Source organism: Pogoniulus pusillus, chromosome 29, assembly GCF_015220805.1.
Source record: "Pogoniulus pusillus isolate bPogPus1 chromosome 29, bPogPus1.pri, whole genome shotgun sequence".
Classification (NCBI taxonomy): domain Eukaryota; kingdom Metazoa; phylum Chordata; class Aves; order Piciformes; family Lybiidae; genus Pogoniulus; species Pogoniulus pusillus.
Genome location: NC_087292.1, coordinates 267,423 through 291,857, shown reverse-complemented (window position 1 = coordinate 291,857; position 24,435 = coordinate 267,423). Strand labels below are relative to the sequence as shown.

Here is a 24,435-nt window from a genome sequence, read left to right as displayed (position 1 = left end):
TCTCCATTTCAGGAGATAACAAATGGCAGAGGAACTACAGAGGTGCAGCAGCGACGATGTGTGGTGGGTACGCAAGGAAGCGGTGCTCGTACTCCTGCTCCACCAAAAGCAGCTTCTGCAGGCAAATGCTGATGCTCACAGACGTGGGCCTACGGGGGAGCCTGGTGCATCCAAGCAGCCTGCTAGCTGCCAAGCAAGCTGCCACGCAAGCTGCCACTCTCACCTTTCCTTCAACTGAGTTTGTTGCGGACTCAAAGCACCCCAAGTTTGTTGCAGATTCTTGCTCTTGCAATAGAGCAGTGGAAGGCCCTTTCTGATCCCTTCTCAGGAGGAGCACCGGCAGTGATGCCCAGGATGCTGCAGCCTAGCACAAGCCTGGCTAGCAAGAAAAGGTAAAGCAAACCCTCGTCCTGCATGGGGCACTCCCTGCCAAGAGGACTGGAGCTGCTTATCTCTGGAGGCACAGCTGTTCCCTGGACTCAGGCAGAGGAGGCCACATGTGCCTCCTATGAGCCCACGCCAGAAAGTTTTTGGACTCTGTGGAGCTCGGGATGTTGTATGTCCTGTGCAATGCTTTTCACTTGCTTCTCTGGAAACACATAGTGTGTCAGTGCCCACCTCAGCTGCCTCACAGTGCTGGGCTGCAGAGGGACAAGGAGTGGAAGCCAGACAGCTCACAGCAAATCTCATGTGCCTGTGGCTCACCAGTAGTCATCAGTGAGGACTAGAGGGAGTTGGGAGCTACTGGGGTTCAGCTTAAGGCATTTCTCACTGTTTGGGTTTCTTCTGGTGTGGCAGGGATCACCCTCTGCATGGGACTGAAGCTCAGAGGGGCTGCCCATGGGCCAGGAGGCACTGGCAGCATTGCAGGCAACAGCAAAGCTTCAGACCCTTAAGTGCAGCATCAGGAGTCACACAGCTCCTGAAGGCAGAAGCACCTCACAGGGTGCAGCAGGCAAGCAACAAACTTCAGGTTAAAGCACTACAGGACACAAATCACCACCCTACACTGTTTTCATCACCTTGGCTTTTTCTTTCTCTCCTTGCCAGCACCAGGCACTGAGACACAACCTCACTGCACTGCCCAGAAATGGGGACAAGGAGCACTGGCAAGGATGGCAGGATTGCCAGGGTCACTCGAGCTCTGCTCTGGTTCTTGGGGGAGTCAGTTCTCCTTAGCATGACTCAACTCACTACACGGTCTCTCTGGTTGGTATAACTGCCAGATGAGGAGGGAGGGAAGGCAGGGCAATCCTGGGCAGTATTCCCCTCCCCATTGTCAGAATGGTTTGAATGGAAGAAAACCTCTCAGCCAAACAAAACAGCATTCCATTACAGTTCTTTCATCTAGGGCTTGATGTGAACAAGTAACTGTTCCCAGGAGCTCAGTCCCTGCAGCCCCACCTCATGTCCTGGCTGAAGCTGCCAGCACAATCATAGAATCACAGAATAGAGCCACAGAATCAGTCAGGGTTGGAAGGGACCACAAGGATCATCCACTTCCAACCCCCCTGCCATAGGCAGGGACACCCTACCCTAGATCAGGCTGCCCAGAGCCTCATCCAGCCTGGCCTTAAACACCTCCAGGGATGGGGCCTCAACCATCTCCCTGAGCAACCCAGTCTAGGCTCTCACCACTCTCATGGTGAAGAACTTCCTCCTCATGTCCAGTCTGAATCAAGCAGCTGAGTGAGCTGGGAGGGAAGGAACTAGAGCAGCGGGGCTCCCCCAAAGCCTGTGGCAGCCCAAAGCCTGGCACAGCTCAGCACCCCAGCAAGCCTCACCACAGGCGCCTGGCAGAGCTGCCGGTGCTGTGGGGCGCTCACTGCTGCCATCCCCAGCTCTCCTGTCCAGCACCAAGGGCTCTGGAGCAAGGATCATATTTTGGTATGTGCTCTCGTGGTGCACCATACAAACAAGGTCTTGCCCAGACTGGGGATGTTCAGGCAGTGGTCCAAGAATGCAGCAGTACCCCCAGAAGGGAAGGGCTCATGGCAGAGGTCGCTGGCCTGGCAGGACTTGGTCCCAGTGCTGTACCCTTTTGGTGTTTTCCAGCCCATTTACCAGGCAGCCTTCCTGGCAACTGCAGCCCCACAGTGGGTACCCCATTCCTGGAGATATTCAAGGTGAGGCTCACCAGGGCTCTGGGCAAACTGATTGAGTTGAGGATGTCTCTGCTGACTGCAGGGGTGGTCGGACTGGCTAACTTCTGGAGGTCCCTTCCAACCCAGACCATTCAGTGATTCTATGACATCAACAGAGAAGGCCAAAGCTCTCCTTACCTGCCAGGGCCCTTCCTCTTCTCTGCAGCGCAGTCCCCTTTGTCCTTCCCCAGCTCTTGCAGGAGGGCCATTTGGACAGGGGTGCTTCTGTCGTTGCTGCCAGTGCTGCTCCGGCGCTGCTGGCCCCGGCAGTCAGGCTGGGAGCTGTACTTCATGGCCTGGAGCTGTGCCAAGGGCACGATGTCGCAGCCCTGAGGTCGGTGCCACACTGTCTGCTGTGTGATGGCATTGTAGTAGTAGAAGCGGTTGTTGTTCTGGTCGAAGAGCTCCCACCACTGCTTGTGGTCGGCCTGACGCACCCGCAGGTTGGCAGGGGGCTCCCAGCCGCACTCGCCCGTGCCCAGGTTGACATACATCCGCTGCTGCGAGCAGGGCTCCACGATCTCCACCCAGTCTGAGCTGCAGGGACGGGACAGCTGCGTTAGTCTGGGCCACAGGCTCAGGGCAAACAGGTTGTCAGAGTCCTACAGGGCTGCTGCCCCTGGGCCAGGCTGCTGCAGATCAAAGCACTGCTGGGGACCATACAGCAATCTAATGAGCTCCAGGAAAGATGAGGAAAAGGGTTTGAGTCGGGACCCAGCAGCTCCCTGGCACAAACGAGGGGAGGTCACTCCTTCTCAGCCCAGCTCCGATGTCAGCTCATGCCACTCACCAGCCCGGGACAGGTGGCAGAGGGCCAGTGAGCATCATCTGCTGACGCTCTGCTAACTGCTGCTGAGGGCTGGCACGGGCACAGGATCGCCGGCGCCTGGCGGGGCGCAGGGAAGCTCACCCTCGGGAGCAGGGAGGATCCGCAAAGCAGGATCTGCTCCTTCTGGGAGCTGCACCCTATTGCTAACGCCGCCTCGGAAGACAGAGCCCCCAGTTCCTGACAGTGAGGGCAGCCTGCTCAGGCGAGTGCCTGCTGACAGCTGTCATGTGCTGCGCAGGGGTCACCCCACTGGAAGCCAGGACTGGCTTGCCCAAAACGTAAACACAGGCAGTAGCTGGTGGATGAGACCAGCTCCGTTGCAAGCTCTTCCTCTCCTCTCCTGGCTAAGACAAAGCCCCTGGCGGCCCTCTGAGTGTAAAGTGACCCAAAGGACATTCTCGGCCTGCTGCTGATCCTCTGCCACCCAGGGGAGCTCCTCTAGCCCCAGCGTCCCTCGACAACACCCACAGTGGTCCAGCCCAGCGTTCAAGAGAGCAGCGCAGGCAGCGCTGGAGGCAGAGCAGCACAATGGGCTTGAGGCAAGAGGCCCTGGGCTGGGCAGTCTTTACCCCTGGCACGTCAGTCTTCAGCACGGACACACCTCCCCCAGCGAGCTGGTCAGACAGAGACCAGAGAAGAGATGCTGTCACTGAAGAGATTCCACCGCCAGTGGTGAGCTTGAGCACCTAAATGTGCCCCCAGCTCCTCCTCAAATGCCCCGAGGCTGGGACCTCCACGCTCTCCTCAGCCCTGTGCTGGAGGCTGCAGGAAGGGGCCCCTGTTTTTACCAACAGTAAAATCCGTGCAAAGAGGACAGGTCCAGGGCTATCCTTGCACCCCACTCCTGCCTGGGGGTTTGCCCCACACAACCTCCAGCTGGCAAAGGCACAGCACCAGGAGCCATTCCTAGAGGAGCAGCAGGAGAAGGAACATCCCACTGCATCTCTCTCGCACACCTTCTGCCACCTGTCCCCACCTTCCCCAGAGGGCTCAGGGTTGACGATGGCAGCACTGCAGTGTCAGAAATGACAGCCTAGGCTCCAAGTGCTCAGCCCTGCTGGCACAGTCATGGTAGAGGAGATGGTCTGTTGGCAGAACAGCACAGCCCTCTGTTCTGCCATGGCTTTCTGCAGATCAGCACGTCCTCTCCCCCTGGAAAAGCCTGTGAGGAGCATCAGAGGCACAGCACAGCTCCCCACCAGCCAAAGAGGGCACGTTCAATGCTGAGCAGCCTGGCACATGCCCCTGAAAAACAGATGGGTCCTCATCTCTTTAAGGACACAAAACTGATTGGTAGAGTGTCACTTCAACCCAAAAGAAACCTGAACTGGCCCTGAAAAAGTGCAATTGTCCCCACCACAACATCTACAATGCCATGCGGACCTCCATGCAGCCTCACGGCAGGCTACCACATAGAGGCTGCCTGGGGAAGCTGATTGAGTGAAAGCCACTTCTGGTTTTGCAGCACAGGTCGTCCAAGAAGCAGCTGGGAGCAGAGCTCCATGACACCAATTCACAGAACCACAGAATGGCTTGAGAAGGAAGAGAGCTGAAAGCTCATCCAGTTCCAACCCTTTGCCATGCCTAGGGACACCTCCCACCAGCACAGGCTGCTCATGGCTTCATCCAACCTGGCCTTGAACACCTACAGGGAGGGAATGGCCACAGCCTCGCTGGGCAACCTGTGCCAGTTTCTCCCACACCCTCACTCTCAAGAATTTCTTCCTCATCTCCTCTCACTCTCCCCTCTCTCAGCTCAAAGCCATTGTTCCTCATCCTGGCTCTTCTAGCCCTTCTCGAAAGTCTCTCCCCAGCTCTCCTGGAGCCCCTGGTGAGACCTCTCCTGGAATATTGCATTCAGTTCTGGGCTCCTCAGTTCAGGAGGGACAGGGAGCTACTCGAAAGAGTCCAATAGAGGGCTATGAAGGTGCTAAAGGGGCTGGAGCACTGCCTGATGAGGAGAGGCTGAGGGACCTGGGGCTGTTTAGTCTGGAGAGGAGAAGACTGAGAGGGGATTTAACAAATGTTTATAACTATCTGAGGGGTGAGGGTCAGGGGTGGGGACGACACATCGGGGACAGGCTCTGCTCACTGCTCCCTGGGACAGGACAAGGAGCAATGGATGGAAGCTGCAGCACAGGAGGTCCCAGCTCAACACATGGGGGAACTTTACTGTGAGGATCCCAGAGCACTGGCACAGGCTGCTCAGAGAGGTTGCAGCCTCTTCCTCTGGAAACTTTCAAGGCCTGTCTGCGTTCCTGTGTGACCTGAGCTAGATTGTACAGTCCTGCTCTGGCAGGGGGGTTGGACTCCATGAAGTGTCTGGGTCCCTTCCAACCCCTGACATCCTGTGATCCATGTCTCTCCAATAGATCCATGTCTTTCTTGTGTTGGAGGACACCAGGGGCATAGTGACCATGAAGGCCATGGGTGTTGCATACTTGGGCTTTAGGGAGGCCTTTAGCATGGTTCCCACAGCATCTTCTTGGACAAAGTGACTGCCCATGGCCTGGACAGGCACACTGGGTCTAAAACTGGCTGGATGGTTGGGCCCAAAGAGTGGTGGTGACTGGAGTGAAATCCAGCTGGTGGCTGGTCAGCAGCAGTGGTGATCCCCAGGGCTTGGCGCTGGGGCCAGTTCTGCTTACCATCTTCATTGATGACTTCCACAAGGGCATTGAGGCACCCACACTGAGTTTGCAGGTGGCATCAAATTGGGTGTCAGTGTTGATCTGCTGGAGGCTAGAAAGGCTCTGCAGAGAGACCTGGACATGTTGAACTGATGGGCCAAGACCCACTGCATGAGCCAAGCGCTAGGTCCTGTACTTGGCTCACAGCAACCCCATGCAGTGCTACAAGCTTGGGGCAGAGTGGCTGGAGAGATGCTTGGTAGAGAGACTGGGAGGTACTGGTTGGCAGCCAACTGAAGATGAGCCAAGGTGTGCCCAGGTGGCCAAGAAAACCACCAGCTTCCCAACCTGGATCAGCAGGATCAGGAAAGTTATTGTGGCCCTGGACTCAACACTGGTGAGGCCGCAGCTTGAGTATTGGATTCAGTTTTGGGCCCTGCACCCCAAAGACACTGAGGGGCTGAAGCAGGTCCAGAGAAGGGAAAACAAAGTGGTGAAGGGTCTAGAGAACAGGGCTGGTGAGGAGCAGCTGAGGAAGCTGGGGTTGTCCAGTCTGGAGAAAAGGAGGCTGAGGGGAGACCTCATTGCTCTCTACAGCTCCCTGAAAGGATGGTGGAGCAAGGTGGGGGACAGCCTCTTCTCCCCATTGTCAAGTGACAGAATGAGAGGAAATAGCCTCAAGGTGCACCAGGGGAGGTTCAGATTGGACATTAAGAAAAATGTCTTCAGTGAAAGTCACTGGGCACTGGAACAGGCTGCCCAGGGAGGTGGTGGAGTCTCCATCCCTGGAGGAGTTTGAAAAACGTTTGGATGCTCAGGGACCCGGTGTGGCAGCTGTGTACAGGGAGATGTTAGGTCATGGTTGGACTCAATGGCCTTAAGGTATTTCTCAGACAGGTAGGTCTTTGATATGTTTGGCTCTTCAGGCTGTCAGCTCACCTTGGCAGCTCCTGTCAAGCACCTCATCAGCCACCACCGACAAGTCCTTCTCCACAGGGCTGCTCTCACTCCACTCCTCGCTTGGCCCACATAAGTGGTTGGGGATTGCCCTGACCCAACTGCAGGACCTTGGCACTTGGCCTTGTTAAGCTTCATGAGGTTAGCTTGGGCCCACCTCACTAGCATGTCTAGGTCCTTTCTCTCTAGTGTCTCACCCTCACCACACAGCACCAGTCCTGCTGGGCTCCCACCACTGCCAGAGCAGGGTGCTGCCAAGAGCATGTATGCAAGCAGATCCCACTTTGCAAAGCCTGTGCCCAGAAAACAGTTGAGTGTTTTGTATTTTTGAGTCAAGCCAACATCAGTTCCCCTGTCTGATCTGGGGTGCAATAGAAGCAGCTGCACCAGCACCCCATGCCATGACTTGGGACAGGAATCATGGAGCCATACCAGCTGCAATGCCAAAGCATAGACACAGGAACACATCAGCAAGTCACTGATGCTATCAGGGACATCATCAACTGCAAACAAATGTCATCCATAAACAGGGCATGAAAGAGGAAAAAGAAAGCAGCAGCAGCACACATCTGCCAGGTCAGCAGCAAAGAGGTGCAGGTGGGACAAGTGACTGGCAAAGAGGGCCTGAGGGACAGCTCACAGGAGCAGAGACATTTGAGAGCACCATAACTCTTCACCAGAAGAACAAGAGCAAAAAGGGCGCAGGGGACTGAAACAGGGTCTCACACCCAGGTACTGATGAAGTATTTGGCAAGAACCAAACACCCAGCCCCTAAATGCCCTGAAGATGCCACCTGAGTGTTCAGCTGCAGGATCAGCCCTTCCAGCGGCACACTGCCGCTGAGCTGACTGCCAGCAGCTGGCTTAGCAAAGCTCCACCATCCCAGATGCTCCAGGAGTGCTGCTGCTCCTGAGGACACCAGAGGTCAGCTGGTTTCTGTTAAATGCAAGCTTTTGGCTCTGCCATAACAAGTTTACATTTAGCTTTGTGTGCAGACACACAGGTGGACAGCTTTTGCTGCTGACCTCTTTACTGCCCATAAAACTGAGCGGATGAGAATGACTGAGGTGGAGTTCTACCAGGGCAAAAAAAAACCTGCACAGAAAACACTGAAATACCAAAGAGTTTGGTACAATTTGGGTCATATGGAAAGAAAGCAAAGGAAAAGCTAGGAGCACATTCCTGGAGCAGGGCCAGCCCCAGGCTGCCACACAAACCTCCAACACAACATCAGGAACTCTGGAAAAATGTGATAAACCCAGGTCTGCAGAGATAGGGCCAGGACTTGGACAGAAAAAATCCCCACCCTAATTCCAGTTCCCCTTCACGGGCTTAAAGATGCTTCCTGGGAATAATCTGAATGCTTCTCACCATCCTCTCAAGTTCCAAGCACTGGGTGATGCAGGAGCTGTGCCCACTGCCATCCTCACAGTGGTGCCTGCTCACGGTCACACTGGCAAGATCACCATGGTGGTTCCAGGCCACCTCACCTCTTGGGACTCAACATCCCCAGAAGCAGGACTTTCCTGCTGGCCCAGTGTGGAAACCCAGACTGAACCCCCACAGCAGCTGAGGGTGGGGACAAGCAGCCTGCTGGTATCTCAGCAGCACCAGGGAACCAACTCTGGCCCTACAACACCACGACCCTATTTGCTTCCAAAACCAACCCCACATTCCTGGTGTGCAGGAATCCTCCTGCATTGCCGGGGAGATGTCAGGAGTCTTCTCAGTGGCCTGAGCAATGCACACTTTCCATGCCACTGGGGTCCCAAACACAAGAAACAGAGACCTGCTGGAGCAGGTCCAGAGGAGGCCACCAAGATGGTCAGAGGGCTGAAGAACCTCTGCTGTAGGAACAGGCTGAGGGAGTTGGAGCTGTTCAGACTGGAGAAGAGAAGGCTCCAAGGAGACCTCAGAGCTGCAGTTCGGTATCTGAAGGGGACCTACAGGCAGGCTGAGGAAGGACTGTTCAGAAGGGCCTGTGGGGATAGGATAAGGGCAATGGTTTGGAACTGGAGCAGGGCAGAATTAGGTTGGACATCAGGAGGAAGTTGTGCACAGTGAGGGTGGGGAGAGGGGTACAGGCTGCCCAGAGGGGTGGTAGAGGCCTCATCTCTGGAAACGTTCAAGATTAGACTTGCTGTGGCCCTCGGCAGCCTGCTCTAGCTGGAGGTGCTCCTGCTGCCTGCAGGGTGCTGGACAAAATGCCCTTTGAGGGTCCCTTCCAACCCAGTGCAGTCTGTGACTGTAAACGGGCCACAGCTCTAGCTCCTGGCCTGAGCCCCACGTGCTGCAAATGCACTTGCCTCAGACATACTCAAGTTTTGGAGAGGGGACAGAGCCATGGAAAGACCTCAGTGCCCAAGCAACAAAGTGCCATGTGCAGGGACAGCACAGCTGGTGTGCAAAAGACAACTGGGGCTTTTTGTGCATGACTACATCTCATGTGTGCAGCCAGGTTTGCTCCCACCTGAAGGCTGAGCTCTCTCAGCCACCAAGGTGGGTTTTTATGAAGTGCTGGACAGGCAGAACAGGTAATAGGCCAAGCTGCTGTACTGTGTCCAACCAGCCTTTGGGACAGAGGTGATGGACATTTGCAAGCTTAGTTCCTTCTAAACCAATTGGGTCCCTCCTGGCTGCCACTCCTGCTTGGCAAACACTAGTAACTAAACCCAACAATTATTAGTAATTTTTAAAGGATATTTCAGCATGAAGGAGCAGCTTGATAGCACTCCCTGCTTAGGTCTTCTCACAAAGACTATGAATGTTAGCAGAGGGGTCAGGAAAGAAGAAAATTATTTTAACTAGAAAGAAAAGATTACTAGAACAGAAGGGACCAGATGCAGGAAAAAAGTCACCTATGGGATGATCTAAGAAGCCAAACAGCTACTATGCCACAGCAGAGCTGGTTTTCTTGATACCATCACCCAGGGAGGGATTTTTCATGAGGGCTGGCAGTGCCACGATGAGGGACAATGGCTTTGAGCTGAGAGAGGGGAGACTGAGAGTGGAGATGAAGAAGACATTCTTGAGAGTGAGGGTAGTGAGAGACTGGCACAAGCTGCCCAGGGAGGCTGTTGATGCCCTCCGCCAGGCTGGATTAGGCCTTGAGCAAACTGTGCTGGTGGGAGGTGTCCCTGCCCATGGCAGGGGGTTTGAACTGGATGATCTTCAAGATACCTTCCAAACCAAACTATTCTATGACAGTAAAAAGAATCCTCCTCAGTTGAGAAGCTTGAGACCAGTGCTACGTGACCACACAGCCCTCTGGAGGAAGCCTTCCCTCCACTGCCACTGGCCCCAAGGAGGGCTCTTACAGCTTGGTCCCACATTCTACTTCCATGCTATGCAATTTTTGGACTTCTGTGCTCCAACCCAAAGATGCCCCAAGGTGTGCTTGGCACAGAGAGAGGCAACTCATAAATGAAGCTGCTGCTGCTGCAGGGAACAGGAGTCTGAATGCACCCCGGCATGTGGCCTCACATTCAGTATCACAGCATGAGGTCTGTGCTCAGAGGACTAGGGACCCTCCTGGACAGCAGAAGACTGAAAAACTTGAGGGGGCACAGGCCAACAGAACCATGTTGATGTTTCCATTTACATCCTCTCTGCACCTGGCACAGACCAAATGTTGCTACTACACCCTGCACAGCGCAGTCACCTTGGTGCATCCTTGCATGAAGAACTGCAGTGCTTTGCCTATAGCTCCAATCCAGGGCTCCTGAAGCCTCTCCAAAGCCCCAGGAGGTGGTGCAGCCCCAGGATGGGGCAAATCCCCTGAAAAGTCAGCAGGACCTATTAAGTAGTCTTCCTTGAGGACTAAGAACGAAGAGTTTAGCCATCAGACAAAGAAGGCCTGAATCACAGATCTCAGAGGCTGCTGGTGTTGTGACATCGGCCAGAGGCAGGGACATGTGTGTGGGGCCCAGGACTCCTCACTGCAGCAAGTGGCTGGAGTGACGGGGACAGGCATCCAAAAATCACCCCTCTCAGCGGCAGGAGTTCAGAGCTTGCTTTGTTTGCTAACAGAATGTAGGAGAAGGGGCCCATGAGAGGAAGCAGACAGCCTTGAGAACGAAGACATGTTTACAATCCCAGCTCTTCCAAAGACAGGCTCCAGAAGCAGACCAAGACCACTTAAGGAATAGGGAGCAGGAACCATCCCAGAGACACCAAAGCTGCTGACATCACCTCTGCAGGTCCAGGCTTCTGCCCGGTGGAAGAACCGCCTTGGATATTGTCGTGGAGGGCCTGCAGGCCCGAAAATAGGCTTGTTTATGCCTTGCCTGGACATGTTTTTCTGCCACGACCCCTGGTTGTAAACAGGTTGTGTAACCCCCCCACACACAGGTCGTGTCTCCATGGGGTAAGCCAATGTGATCCCCATATTTGGGAGAGTCCAGGCAAGCAGCTTCTGCCTATTATGGTAAGGTTTGGCTGACTGCCAACCTGATTGGTCATTCTAGTGGCCAAAGGGACCATTAATCTCGGCCTACATTCAATAAACAGGGGAGCACAGGTAAGCAAAGTGCTCAGACCCCTGCTCGGATGCTACCTTGCTAGCTCAGACCCTCAGGCTCAGCCGCGCTGACCCTCACTTGCAGCTCAGCCGCTCAGACTCCATTGCATAGCTCTGATGCACAGAGGCCCCGACCTCATGCTGTGACCCAGTCGCAGCTCACCTGCCTGCGTACCTTAGATGCAGAGCTCATTTAAGCCTGCATATATCTATATGAGGAGCCAATAGTCTCCAGCCAGCTGTGCACATCTGCACACCACTGTGTTATCAGGCCCAGATCTGCACTGCCTTTACCTACGGAGCTCAGACTCCCAGCAGCCGCGCACACTTTGCATGCCTGCTGCCTATCACTGCCTGGTAAGCGCCACTGCTGCTGAGATAACCAGGAAGCAGACTCTGGACTGTCTGCACCCACGGCCTGCTATCCACATGAAGAACCGTGCCAGAGACAGCACGATATTCTCCTCCTATACCTGGGATCCTGCCGGCTCAGAATTCCTGGACAGAAGCATCCAGAAGAATCCAGCAGCACCAAGGAAGAGGTGCCAGGAGAACAAGGTCAGAGACCACCCCTTCCCCAGAAGCTGGGAAGATTCATCCTTTCCCCTCAGGCTGAGAGGATACCAGCCTCAAAGTCCATGGGCAGAGACCCCCTGAAGTTTGGACACTGGCACAGGCTATGACATAGCCCCGGAGGGTGATTATTGATTAATCAGAATTGTGAGTAAATGCTTAAATGCCTCTGTAAATATCTGTTGCCTCTGCCATATTGCAGAATCAGTCTCAGCCTGCCCTGTTGGGCAAATAGCATAGAGACCCCAAATGGTATTTGCTGTGAGGGAAGATCCTCTCTCTGTTTATAGTTTTAATGTTTGCTAGTTAATTAATAAGTCACTGTACATATTTTATCCTAGAATGTTTTCATAACCGTGTAGGATGTATTAATATTGATATACAGTGGTTGGGGGTGTAAGAGTTCAGAATACTGAGTTTAATAAATAATATTTTTATATAACCTTATCTCGCCCCAATTAATTCCTCCCCTCTGCCAAAACAGGCATAGGTGGCAGAATCCCCCTCCGTGACAGATATGCTCAAGCACCCAAGAGAATCATGTTTGCCCCTTCACCTTCTGCATGGTGAGCAAAGCCACCTCCAGCACACCGGGTGGTGTGCTAGTTTGAAGCCAGCTAGAATGTTTTGGTGAGAAGAACTAGATTACAGGCTGTGAAAGGGAAACAATGGTGATGTCCACTCATAGGCTTGCTGAGATGTATAGGAACAAGAAATAAAAACATAGATAACCACTCTCACTTGGGCTGCTGGCTGAGCTGCATCTTACTCTCTAACATCACCCTCCATTTTGGACTATTCCACTTTGCTTCTTAACCCCCTGGCCGAACCTCTATTCTTCCTTGAGACTGGGGTAAGGTTGAGAGGGGAAGGGGTAAGGTGAAGGGGCAGTTGAGAGCCCTCCTGGGGACTCAGGTTTCTGGGAGGGGAGTTGTGTATCTGTATTACCTTTTTACCTTGTATATTTCTGTATATAACTGTGCATACTGTAAATATCTGCTTGTATATTGTGCTAAGCTGTAAATATAAGCTTCATTCATATTTCCAGAGCTGTCTGAGTCTAGTCTGGGTGATTTCTAAAGTGTGGGGGGACAGGGAACACCCAAAACACCACAGGTGGGTTGTCAGACTCCCTTAGAAAAAGCTTCACTTACTGCAGACCAAGCAATAAATTGCAACATCCAAGTGGCTCCAAGTTGCTCTGATTTGCACACTAAAAGCAGGATAAAGCCGTAAAATTCATCAGTGTCCTTGGGCTGAGAAGGGACTTCAAGAAGGTCTCTAGCACCAGCTCCTCAAGGTGATACTCCACCAGCTGACTCAGTCAGTTTGGTCTTAATTCAGCAGCTTCTCTCAGACAAGTTCAGAAAACCTGTCATTGCAACGGGAAAAAATATACCCAAACCAAGCTTCTCAACCTTCTTTCCTGCCATATATTTATGAACTTATTTTGAACACACATGCATCCTTCTAACAGAAATTATAGAGGAACCAAAATAAATATAATGTCAGCCTGTTCCTAAAACGCTCTTGCTTCCAAAAATAAGTACTGTGCAAACAAACCAACCTCTGCTTTACAGCAGACAGACCAGACTGTGAAAATGTAGAACAAATGGCTGCCACTGCTCAAAGCCTGAGCAATGCTCAGCTCAGGCAAGAGCAAAATGGGGACAGCCCTCTGAAAACAGAGCCCAGCCCAGCAACATGACAGGTCAGAGAGGAGAACAGACGACTTGGGTGGGTTAGAGGTAGGAGAGGACCTGGAAAAGGTCCTATCACACCACACATCATCTCACTACTTCAGTGGGTTTGCTTTAAAGACCAAACAAACCAACTCTGAGGCCTTCAGCAGCTGAGCCTAGTTGAGAGGCATCCCTGCCCATGGTAGGGTTGGAGATGAGCTCTGCGGTCCCTTCCACCTGGCGCCATTCTATGACTCTGTGAAAAGGATCCAACTGACCAAAGCCCCAAGCCTTCTGCTGATTGGTATTTCCAAAGATAGAGATGCCTGATGAGAAATTTCATGGCCTTTTGGTTGCTCAGTCTCTGCTGCTTTTTGCTTCTTCCCCAGCTCTTCCCAAACCTCCCCCAGCCCTCATGCCTGCTCCCATCTTGCTGCTCCGAGTCCCCCAACTCAAAGCAGCTCCACAGCAGGAATGACACAGCTCATTGCACTACAACATCAGATTCTTCCAAGGTCCTCTCTCAGGGAGAAAGCAGTGGCAAGAGGGACTTTCAGGACGTAGCTGAGATTTACTGCAGTCTCCACATGACAACGTGGGGGGGACAAAGTGGGATCTTCCCCAAAGGGAAAGACACCACGCCAAGCTGTACTACAAAGACAGCCAACTTCAAATAAAGCCCAGAGCAGTCCCACAGGCATAAGATCCTACAGCTTGAGATCAGCACCTGAGCCTTGGATGCGATCACCACAGAGCACTGTATCTCAACGTGGAAAATGGAGGGCAGCACAGAATGAAGTCCACACCGACCTCCACAGCCTCCTTCATCCACATCCACCACACCAATGGCAGCACCAGGCTTGTGCTGATCCAGACGCTGACATCACTCCCAGGCAAGCTCCAGAGTCACACAGAGCAGCCCACAGACTGAGGGACATAAGTGTTGCTCACCACCTGCTCCACTCTCCTCCCTTGCACCACAGCAGGGGGACTGTGCCACAGAAGGCAGTGCAAGTGTCAGGGGATATTCCCATTTCCATGGCTTCAGCGCACAAAGCATCTGCTAGATGGGCACTAAGAGAGGAGGAGTTCAGGTAGCAGAGATGTGGGCAGAGTTGCCAAGAGACCGCAGAGACCAACACCAAAGAAAGCTGCAGCTGAGGGCAGGAGGAGTAAAATCCATTCAAAAACCTTGGAGGATGCAGAGTGCTCATAGGTCTGCCTGTGCCTGCACGGCCAGGAGCAGCACAGGCTCTCAGTGCAGCTCCTGTCAGAGGTGCAGAACCAGGCTGGCTGCTGTGCCCACGGGCAGGACCTGCTGCTCCCTTGAAGACCAAGAACCTCTTGCCTCTGTGGCTGAGCAGCTTAGACTGCTTATGGCTGGACACCAGGTCTGGCCACTATGGCCTGGGCAGAGGGTGAAAGACACTAAATAGCATCAAGCATTCAGTGTCAGAAAGGCTGCAGGTGCACTCCCCTCTGCTTCTTGAAAGGGTCCCCAAGCTGGCCAGGGACATGGATCCAACACGACAGCCTCTCCTCTGGGTCTGTCTCACACAACCCAGGATTTTTACATGACAAGGGAACAAAATCCCCTCTAGAGTCTGAGTCCCAGCCCACACCATCGCAGCAAACCAGCTTCCTTTCCCTGCAGCATCTGCCTGGACAACATTGAGCCCTCCAGTTGCCACCACAGCAAGCCCTGGATCCTCCCTGCCACCACAGATGGAGTTCTCATTTTGCATGTCAGCGCACAGACCAAACCCCAGTCCCTCGACAGCCTCCCTAAACCTCTTTATTGGCCCAGACGCAGCGGCACCTCTAAAGCTCACAGCAGGCTTCGGCAGAGTTGTTTTTCCTTTTAAGGCCTGAGCATTTGAGAACAAGTTTCAGGAGGAAAAAAATAACAATAAATAAATATGCTGGCAGTTTTCAGCCCCTTGCTCTCCTTCCAAAACGTGCCCCAGCCCTATCCAAATCCCAGCTGCTGGAGAAGGGAGCAGCTGCAGGGAAAGCTCGATGCCAGCTGGACCACCCTTGCCCAGGGGCAAGTGGTGCTCTAAGGGGGAGCTGAGGCCTGGCACAGCTCGGTGCTGTTCTCCCAGCCGCACAGCCATGGCCTGCACAATCCCAGCACACACAGTCAGGCTGTTGCCACTGGGACTCAAGTGGTACCAGGAGCACTGTACTCTGCAGCCCAGCTCACCACGCTTACAAGCAGACTCTATGCCCAACAAAAAAGATTGGCATGGGAAAACCTCAATTTCAGCAATATCCTTGAGAGGGAATGCTTCACAGCTGCTTAGGCCAAAGCACCACAGGACACCCTGCATGGTCAGCAACAACAGATCACCACACCGTGGTGCAGCCTGCCCTGCACCCATCCCCTGCTGCTGCCCCATCAAGGCATCTGAAGCTCAGCCCCAAGGCAGCAGCCTGACAATTCCTATTGCCCAGAGGCCACAGATGCTGTAAGGATGGCTCAATGAGCCTGTGCCACTGCAGCCACCAATTGGGACATGGCCCCACCAAAGTGGGCAGCAGGTACTCAAAGAAGGCCATCACTAGCTACAGCAGCTGGACACAGATCCTTTCAGGGATGCTATATCCACAGCAAGGTCATACACCTGCTTCCTCTTGAGGTCTGCTTGGGACATACCAAGTGAAGACAGATCCCCCCAGCTAAAGCAAAACTGGGCTTTATCCACCTTGAGGAGTATGTGCTGGCATAGAGTCACACAGGAACTGCCCAAAGTGTAACTCAAAGCACTTAGGAGGCTGCCACCAAGAGAATGTAACCCTAAAATCAGACCTGGCCTATTGCTGTGTTAATCAGGGAAATGGACAACAGGGCGAAAGGAAGAGACAGACCAGAACCCATACATGACTCTACCTTAATGATGAGCCCCAGTCTGAAACCCTGCTCAGTAACCAAGAAGCTGAACAGGGCTTGCTCCTGTTTCCATGACTTCTAAGTGCTCCCACCTCTTGCCAGCCCCTGGACAGTAGGGAATCAGAGTGAGCAGGGCAACTTTTCCCAGTGCTGACAAAGCTGTGCCCAGGACCAGGAGCGATACTGCTGCAGCTACAGGAGACCATGCACCTGCCAAATGATGAAGGGCAAAACCCCAGAGTCCCAAAGAAGCAGCACATGCCAAGCGCTCTCCCTATGCCAAAGCAAGTAATGTCACACAGATGACATCCCTGCTATTTCAAGGAGAGAGTAGCACCCCCTGCCACCTTTATCATCATCCTAGGAATTACTGATAAAGGTCCTGATTCATCCAGCTTGCTAACCAGCTGCTCCAGGACTGAGATTTACTTTTCACAACCTCCTGTATCACCACTACTCCTTTCAGAGATTCCTCTCAGCATGAAGCCCTTGCAGCCAAGGATTCTGCAGCTGCTGCCTCCAACAGTCAAAGCCAAGGACAGCAGCACAGGAACAGGGGGCTCCATAATGAAAAGCTCATCTGGAAAAGCTGCCCCATCACATAAACCCAGCAACTGCTCCACTGCCTCTGCAGAGCCCACATCACTCAGGCTCCACAATCAACTCTGCAGCCAGCTTATCCCCATCATTTCTGGGCACCCTGGGCTCAGTGACACCACACCAAAGCATCACACCAGTACATATAGGCTGCAGGGCACTGTAGTTTCACACACATTGGATGAGAAAACAAGATTTTTTTGCACAGTCTTTATTGAAGACAGAGCCCAGAGTCCCCCAGAACAGAGCAAAGCAAACAGTCACATGCCAGAGGCTCCTTGACACCCGTCACAAAGATATTTGTTTGCTACACAAGGGAACACTGAGCAACAAACAGGAAACATTCACCAGAGGCTGCTGAAGGGCTGCGAGTGAAGACTGGGAAGACAGGAACAGAAGCCTACATCAGCAGAAAAGCCATCAGAAGGTGCCTCAGGACAGGGCAGCCTCCTTGGCAAGGACGTGCAGGGACCTTGAGACACTCACCTCAGATCTAAAATAACTCCACCCAACCAGAAAAAAAACCCACACAACTTCAGCTTTTCAAAGGAGGTGCAGGAGCTGGCAGTAGTGGAGGGTAGGAGCAGATCAAGGCTGTCATTACACGGTGAGGCACCTGAAAGGCAAGGCCATACACCAAGAGCCCAGTATCACCCAGGGTGCCAGCTCTTGACTCCCTACAGAAGAGGCAGACTCGGAGCATAAGGCTTTCAAGCACCAGCCTGCAGAGCCCCGGTCTGAAGCAGCAACATTCCTAAAGGCATGGCATTCGCCAAATAATGGCCCTCTGTCTGGCTCCATTTAAAGGGCTGCCAGTCATTTATTAGCCCAAACACAGAGGCTGTTGAAAACTTGTGCACACCACGGACAGGAGCTTGCAAGGGACCGCGAGATTGCTCAGCTAGCAGAGTCCACAAGACCCTGGTGTCTGGAAGGACAAAACAAAGATGACAGTGTTTGATCACAGCTTCTTCAGGCCTTCTCATTCTTCGGCAAATCCCTCTGGCTGCAGCTGTCTCTGTCGGCTCTGCTGAAAAAAGGCCAGGCAGGAACAAATGCAGAGAAGCTCTTGGAAGCATTAACTGTCCCTGCTTGTTAAGCTCGACTCAAGTTAACTACTGCAGTGCCAGGTGGCAGAGGAATTTGGCAGCGAGTCAGAGGCGCAGGAAACACAGGGTGCACACAGCAGCGGCTGCCGTCGGGAGCTCCCTGCACTGGGACTCCGTGCAGGAGCTGCTTCACTGTCAGCATTTTCCCCAGCCCAAAGCACATTCATTTCCTCTGGCAAAGGAAGAGAGGCAGCAAATAAACAGACAAAACCCTCAGCCACAGAGTTCATACACCCTTCACAAAAGAGCAAGCAAGTCCCCTCTTTTCCATTGAAAGTTCCTTTCTTGCATTTGTTTTGCCTGCAGAAGTCACTGAAAGAAAAGCAAGCGGGACACGTTAGGCCAGGAAGGCTGCGGAGCAAGCGACTGCAGCACGCAGCCTCAGACCCTGCTGCAGCCCAGCGCTTCCCTCTCCCGCACGCCTGTCCGAGGAACAGTGAGTGGCTCCTGCTCTACGCACGCCTTCATTCTGAAAAGCTCACCCACGGATGAGCGGTTTGGGACGAAAAACATAGCCTGGCTTTGATTTTTGTCCATTGTTTTCATTCTGATGTAATAAACTATGAAAACAAAAAACAAAACCCAAACTTCCTCCTAAAGGAAAGGCGTACCGAAGGGCTGCCTGAGCTGACATTCTTTGTTGAATCATCACCAAAACATGGTGTGGGTAGGAGTCACATCCCACGGACCGTATTTCAACCTCTGCTTCGTGTGCTACACGCTTGCACCTACGAGATGAGCAGTGGCTATAGCAACACCTTCCCAGCCCAAATAAACACCACTACCAGCTATGTGCAGTTCTGGTGCTGTGTCATTAACAAGATCTGGCTTGATTTAATCACAAAGACTCCAGCTTGCCCAACAACCCAGTCCCAGCCTTTGGAGAAGAGTCTCATGTGTCTGCAGTCTCATGTGTCAGAATCAAGCACCGTTGAAGCTCAGACTGTGCTTTGCCCTGACCATGGCACAAAGTCAGCCAGAACTGCCTCAGTCACCAAAGGCTCTCAAGATGAGTCGCAGGGCCCAAGGACCCTCCCACAGTGCTGCCAGTGGTACAACAGCCCAGGGACCATGCCAAGAAAGCACAGAAGGATGCAGTTTCTCCCCTTGTGGATGCAGCTGAATGACTTCTTGTCTTGGACCAACCTTCTGCAGGGTTTCCACAGTTTCTCCAGGGAGGGTTGTAGGGTAAAAAGATCCCAGGTTTCCCTGAATCTTTTTGCTCTTTTATGGCAGTAGGCTGTCAGTCCAGCAAGCTAGGAGGCTCTAGGGGATGGTGATATCAGAAGACGCTGTTGCATCCCCTTGCAGACTTTGGATCACCAGAAAATAAGGAAAACCACAGTGCTTGTAGAATGTCTTCCTTTTAAATTCTCTAGCCGGTGAGGAAAGGGGACAGGGAGCCTTGTACAGTTAATAGCCACACTTCTGTAGAAAAAAAGCAAACAAGTTGTTCCTCTGGAGGGATGAAGCTGAACTGCACAGCAGTAACTTGGGTAGGGACAGACTCATGATCTAGTCCTCACTCACCACAGCGAATCACAGATGCTCAACCAGGAGCTGCAGCATGAGCAAAGGCCCAAACACCACCTTTCCTACAGCTTCTTATCAGAGCCAAAAGCCTGGTAAGGGCTTCCAACTAAGAGGAGGTTCTTATAGGTGTGCTAATAGGGCTGGGGAAAAACATGTGAGAGTTCCATAGCTAAATGCATCTCCCACCAAGAACTAAAGAAACACAAATTTGAATGCACAGGATTATCCTGGTTAAATGACCAGGACATAAGCAAAGAAATCATGCAGACCAGAGCCTGTCCCAGATCAAGTTTAATTGGTAGCTGGTATCAGTACCAATACCAGTTATCAGTCCAGGCTGGCAGATGACAAAATTGAGAGCAGCCCTGCAGAAAAGAACTTGGGGGTTCTGGTGGGTGAGACTCAGAATCACAGTGGCTGGAAGGGACCTCAAAAGACCACCTAGTCCAACCCCTCTGCCAGAGCAGGCTCACCTATAGCAGATCACACAGGAACACAGGAGGGTTTTTATTATTTCCAAAGAGGAAGACTACATAACCCTCCTGGGCAGACTGCTCCAGAAGTCAGCAATAGGCAAGTACTTGCAGCCCAGAAGGCCAATGGCAGCCTGGGCTGCATCCAAAGCAGCATGGCCAGAGATGGAGAGAGGGGATCCTGCCCCTCTGCTCTGCTGAGACCTCACCTGCAGTGCTATGTGCTGCTATGGGGGCCCTAACACAAGATAGACCTGGACCTGATGAAGCAGGTCCAGAGGAGGCCACCAAGATGATCAGTGGACTAGAGAGCCTCTACTGTAGGGATGGGCTGAGGGAGTTGGGGCTGTTCAGAATGGAAAAGAGAAGGCTCCAGGGAGACCTTAGAACTGCAGTTCAATATCCGAAGGGGACCTACAGGCAGGCTGAGAAGGAACTGTTCAGAAGGGCCTGTGGGGATAGGACAAGGGCAATGGCTTGGAACTGAAGCAGGGAAGTTATGTTGGACATCAGGAGGAAGTTCTGCACAGTGACAGTGGTGAAATAATGGAACAGGTTGAGGCCTCACCCCCGGAGACATTCAAGGCTGGACTATGCCCTGGGCAGCCTGCTCTAGCTGAAGGTGTCCCTGCTGCCTGCAGGGAGGCTGGACAAGATTGCCAAAGGGCAATTGGGTCCACTCCAACCCAATGAAATCTGTGAATCTGGTACTCCCCTTGACCAAGTTAATCCGAAATAAACACTTAAACTTCTGTGTGCAGCTGGAAAAGTAAACATGTGTCATCTGTGTGTGCTGGGCCAGTGGAGGAAAGAAAAAAGGCACAAAAGCTTCAGTCTGGGCTTTCTTATAAATAGTACAAGACAGCCCAGGTCAGGAGATGGCTGCAGAGCTGGCAGCCCCAGACAGGATCTCCAGAACACCATCACACACACACCCCGAAAATCCAGGAAATCCCCAGTGTCACTTCTCCCCACAACTGATTTGTATGAGCTTATCCTCACACTTCATACACGAGGAAGAAGAAACTTCCTGGCTGTGAGGGGGGGAGCAGAGTTATTAATAGCACCACAATGAGCAGGGCTCAGAAGTTATGCTGCAGTCCTGCACAGTTTTGGCTGCATTTGGAAGACCTTTGTTGCCATGGCAGTACTTGCTATACATGGTAACAGTGAACACTGGTGTGAGAACAATTTACTTTTTGATTTGATGTCCAAAACAAGTTCCTTTTGTTTTCTCTCCCCAAAATCCAAGCATTTATTAGCTTATGTTCAGTCCAAAACAGAGCTTTTCACTTTCAGCAGCAGTGCAGAAGGCAGCAGAAAAAGAGGAAAACTCAGAGACATCAAAGCAGGAAGTGCTGCATCCTCCTTGGACAGCACACACAGACTGGGGCAAAGACCTGGGCTACATTTGGCTTCACTTCATATTTGATGTCTATTTAGAAAGACCTCATCTGCCTTCAGCACACAGCAGCTGCCACTGATATAAAAAGAGTGAGAAAACAGAGGCACTGAATTATTCTTCCAGCAGTTAAAAACAAGGACCATTGCACCGTGGGGTGACTTGGCACTCAGCATGCAACGTGACAGGAGAGCGCGGCAGAATCCTGACTTCTTCATCCTGCCCTCCGCTCCTCTGTCTGCTCTTCAGGACCTCCTCCTCCCACAACACTGCTGAAGCCCAACAGATATTTTGGCAGAAACACTTGCTACTCCCACCAGCACCCTCAAATCCCTGTGATCAGGATTTCTTGCTTAGTTTCTCAGAGCCCAGCAGCAGCTTTCAGCCCTTTTCTAGGCCACACACAAACACTGTGGGCCACAGATATCCCAGCCTGGCTCCTCGGGGGTCTGTGGTGCCTGGCAGCCTACTCCTCAACCTCTCAGCCCACTCCTCATCCTCTCAGCCCATCTTTTAACTATTTTTTCATCCATGCATCCCTGTGCTGAAACCTTCAAAGAGATCCACTGGTCTACTTGGATCATCCCAAGTACCAATGGAATCAGGCAACTCAAATTTGGTCTACAAAAGCCATGATATGTCCCATCCATCTACATTCCTACATAATGCTGGGCTCTGGGAACTTTCAAGAACTAAGATACACATCTTGGATGCAAGCAGCTGTCCTCCCATCCCATCTACAGCTGGGACAACAGCAGAGGCTTATCAAGTGGAGCACATGAGCATGGTCATATCCTCACTGTCCTCTTCATTCCTCCCATTTGCATTATGGAAGCACTATGGACAACCTCAGCTCTTACTCCAGTATCACTTTCAGACTGGCTGCCCATTTACTCAAATGCTTTTGAACCTGTTGATGCCTTTTGAATCCACATCCCCTTGGGTTCAAATCCCCCTTGTGGATTTAAGACAATTCACAACAGGCTTCAAGTGCCATCAGTGCTGGGCCCAGTCCTGTTCAATATCTTTATTGATGATCTGGATGAGGGCATTGAGTCCAGCATCAGTAAGTTTGCAGATGACACCAAGCTAGGAGCAGGTGTTGATCTGTTGGAAGGTAGGAGAGCCCTGCAGAGGGACCTGGACAGGCTGGATGGGTGGGCAGAGGCCAATGGGATGAGATTTAACAAGGCCAAGTGCAGGGTTCTGCACTTTGGCCACAATAAACCCAAGCAGCGCTATAGGCTGGGGACTGAGTGGCTGGAGAGCAGCCAGGAGGAAAGGGACCTGGGGGTACTGATAGATAGTAAGCTGAAGATGAGCCAGCAGTGTGCCCAGGTGGCCAAGAGAGCCAATGGCATCCTGGGCTGCATCAGGAACAGTGTGGCCAGTAGGACAAGGGAGGTTATTCTTCCCCTGTACTCAGCACTGGTCAGGCCACACCTTGAGTACTGTGTCCAGTTCTGGGCCACTCAATTCAAGAAAGATGTTGAGGTGCTGGAACGTGTCCAGAGAAGGGCAACAAAGCTGGTGAGGAGCCTGGAGCACGAATCCTATGAGGAGAGGCTGAGGGAGCTGGGCCTGTTTAGCCTGGAGAAGAGGAGGCTCAGGGGTGATCTTATTACTGTCTACAACTACCTGAAGGGGCATTGTAGCCAGGTGGGGGGTGGCCTCTTCTCCCAGGTAACCAGCAATAGAACAAGGGGACACAGTCTCAAGTTGTACCAGGGTAGGTGTAGGCTGGATATTAGGAAGAAGTTCTTCACAGAGAGAGTGATTTCCCATTGGAATGGGCTGCCCAGGGAGGTGGTGGAGGCACTGTCCCTGGGGGTGTTCAAGAAAAGACTGGATGAGGCACTCAGTGCCATGGTCTAGTTGGCTGGATAGGGCTGGGTGATAGGTTGGACTAGATGATCTTGGAGGTCTCTTCCAACCTGGTTGATTCTATGATTCTATGGTTCTAGTGCCACAAGATTTAATAGACAAAATTCAACTGCATCAGTGTCTTTATGAGTCTGCATGCCTTGCCACACACTCCTGTCCTCCATTCCAAACTAGAGTCACAACAGTTTTTCCTCTCTCCTAAGCCAGCTGCTTTGTCCCTCACGTTTTCTGTCTTCTCTAAAGCCTCTCCAACACCACCATGCAGAAACCAGAAATGCATGCAGCCCCCAAGATAGGCACCCCAAGGTGTTATATAGAGGATCAGAATGATGCCCTCCTCTTCATCTCCCTTGCTGGTAGTGGCCAGGACTTATTGGCTTTTTTGGCTAATGCTGCATACTGAGCTGATGATGGCAGAGAACTGCCGCTAAGGACTCTTTTCAGGGTCAGTGACATACAGACGTGGTGTAGATAATCTTCTACAGGTACCCCACATGTTCCTACACTGAAGTTCATCTGTTGCTTATTTGTCCACTTAGTTCTCTGAGGTCCTTCTGGTTTTCTTCACCTTCAGTGAGGTAGTCCATCAGCTGAAGAACCCGAGGTTCCCCTGCAATCCTGGGGATTTCACTGCACCCCTCCACGATAGAGGTCATCCACAGGATGAAAACCAGTCTTAGGGCCTCGCTGCTGACTCTTCCCATGCTTGCAGAATTACTGAAGCCCTGTCCTCTCCACCCTGTGCTTTCACCAGCTCTTGGTCCACAACAAGCCCTTCCATGCATGCTCATGGCAACTTAAGTTTCTTAGAAGCCTCTGGTGGAGAACCCTGTCAAAGACTGTTTGCAAGAGCACATCTAGGCGGTCTATGGTTCGTGCTGCCCACCCAGTCCCAGCAGCCCCACGAGGCAGGGCTTGCCTCTACATAGGCCCTGCTCACTCTTTTGCAAGCAGCTGCGTTTGGCCATGCCTTCAGTGATCTTGCTCTTGCAGAGGACCACGCACGGAGGTCAAACCCACTAGTCTGTGGTCCCCAGGATCTCTTCAGCCTGTCACTAGCAATGCAGCTGGCACAGGTACTGACCCACCTGATGGGCACCTCCTTGACTGCCCAAAGGTTCCTCCCTTTAAGAAATGCTATTGCATTGGCCACCACCAACTGCTGCGATACCAGGGGCACTTCAGCAACAGGATACACACAAAAGCATC

At 52.5% G+C, this 24,435-nt stretch overlaps 1 protein-coding gene across 1 annotated transcript in view; it reads right to left on the bottom strand.

Annotated features, from left to right (window-relative positions):
* Positions 1-24,435, bottom strand: part of LOC135188118 (rho GTPase-activating protein 39-like) — a 68,983-nt gene that overhangs the window by 34,129 nt on the left and 10,419 nt on the right. Inside the window, exon 2 of the mRNA XM_064167380.1 lies at positions 2,283-2,681. Coding sequence (XP_064023450.1) covers positions 2,283-2,681 — 399 coding nt within the window. The remainder of the gene's footprint in view (positions 1-2,282; positions 2,682-24,435) is intronic.